General features: G+C 63.0%; 1 protein-coding gene across 1 annotated transcript; it reads right to left on the bottom strand.

The window, feature by feature from the left end:
• Positions 1-635: 635 nt before the first annotated feature.
• PUNSTDRAFT_130191 (uncharacterized protein) lies at positions 636-1273 on the bottom strand (the record flags this gene model as incomplete). Its single annotated transcript, XM_007379415.1, has 2 exons — positions 636-906; positions 960-1273. The coding sequence occupies 2 exons, from the start codon at positions 1271-1273 to the stop codon at positions 636-638; spliced, it is 585 nt and encodes a 194-aa protein (XP_007379477.1).
• Positions 1274-1415: the final 142 nt, after the last annotated feature.

Genomic DNA, 1415 nt, shown 5'->3' with positions numbered 1-1415 from the left:
TGCGGTTGTAGTAGACGAGGAAGGGCGCGGGCGCGATGGTTCGCGATCGGTCGGTGCAAGAACTCCGTGGTCCTCGTTGTTTCCGGCAGTTCTAGTTGACTCGCGCTCGCTGCCGCATAGAGTTTGAGTTAGTGATGGTGGTTGGTTGGCTGATGGGAAGCTTACCGGGCCCTCAGCCTCTTGCTGTCCACCGCGAGGCGCGCTAGCTGCGTCTTCGATGGTGGCCGGCGCACTGCTTGAGGGGCTGGAGTGTGTTGGTCGAACGGCAACATTGATGACGCGGTCGACGATGAGGGCGGGGTACGATTGACGACGAGGGAGGGGTACGGTCCGCAGAGCGCATTGACGGCAAGGGTATGGGCAGGACGTGGTTAACGTGGATGCCAAGGATGGAGCGTGGTTGACGGATTGAGGTGGGCACGATGCGTGCTCAAGAGTGAGTGCACGGCTTTTTTGGGGGAGGGCGCGGTATGTTCGAGGACGACTGGAGTGTTTGGAGGCTCCGGCCGCTGCGGTCCTCGGATGCCGGTCGGGGTCGGTTGCAAAGTGCAATGTCACGGCTGAAGTCAAGTATTAGCGTGTTTGTTTCACGAAGGTGAGAGGGAAATTCTCGGCGTACCCTAGCCCACAGGGTATCAAACAAATCCGAGACCCGCACAGCGCCGTGAGGACGTGTAGATGATAGGGGAGGACGTAGGCAGGTCGCTCGGCGGACGCGGCAACAAGGCGCAAGGAGGGGCTCGACGTTCGCGCAGTGTCTGTTGTTCGTCACTCTCCGAATACGAGCATGTCGATGACCGCGGTGCATCTGCTTCGGGCGCAGGAGAGATCTCCCGGGACGCACGGTCCTCCTCCTCGAGGGCGAACGTGGCATTTCCCGGCGCGGGCTGAGAGGCTCCGGAGTCGCTGGAGCACGGTGCGCGCGCGCTTTCCCCCAGGCCTGAAACCGAGCGCTGAACTCGCTCGGTGGAGTGACGGGCGTGGGGTCGGCGTCGGGGTCCGTGCGTGAACGGTGTGGCCTGGCTCGGACATCCAACGGACTGTGTGCCACTTGCCACTGTACGTTGTGTGGGGGCAAAGGCAAGTGCGGGTCTGGGAGCCCGTGCGTGTATGCATGCTCGGGCGGGGGCGGCACGGCCGAGCGCTCGCGATCGAGGTGCGCGCCAATGTACGGGTAGTCGACGCGAACCGTGTCTTCGGGTGTCGCGGGTTCTTTCTTGGGCCTCTCCTTCGCCTTGGACTTGCTCCGCCGGAAGCGGTTGAGAGATGCCATGCGGAAGACGGAGACGAGGGACGTTGACGAAGGCGAGGAGGGCACGGCGAGCGATGGCGCCGAGGTTGGCGTGGGCGGCAGTGGCTTCTTGACGACAAAGGAGCGGGAATGCAAGGGAGATTGCGATTGAGAGTAGTGCGAG

This window comes from Punctularia strigosozonata (assembly GCF_000264995.1).
Source record: "Punctularia strigosozonata HHB-11173 SS5 unplaced genomic scaffold PUNSTscaffold_1, whole genome shotgun sequence".
Taxonomy (NCBI): Eukaryota; Fungi; Basidiomycota; class Agaricomycetes; order Corticiales; family Punctulariaceae; genus Punctularia; species Punctularia strigosozonata.
The sequence above is the reverse complement of the archived record's forward strand: the minus strand, read 5'-3'. Positions and strand labels throughout refer to the sequence as shown.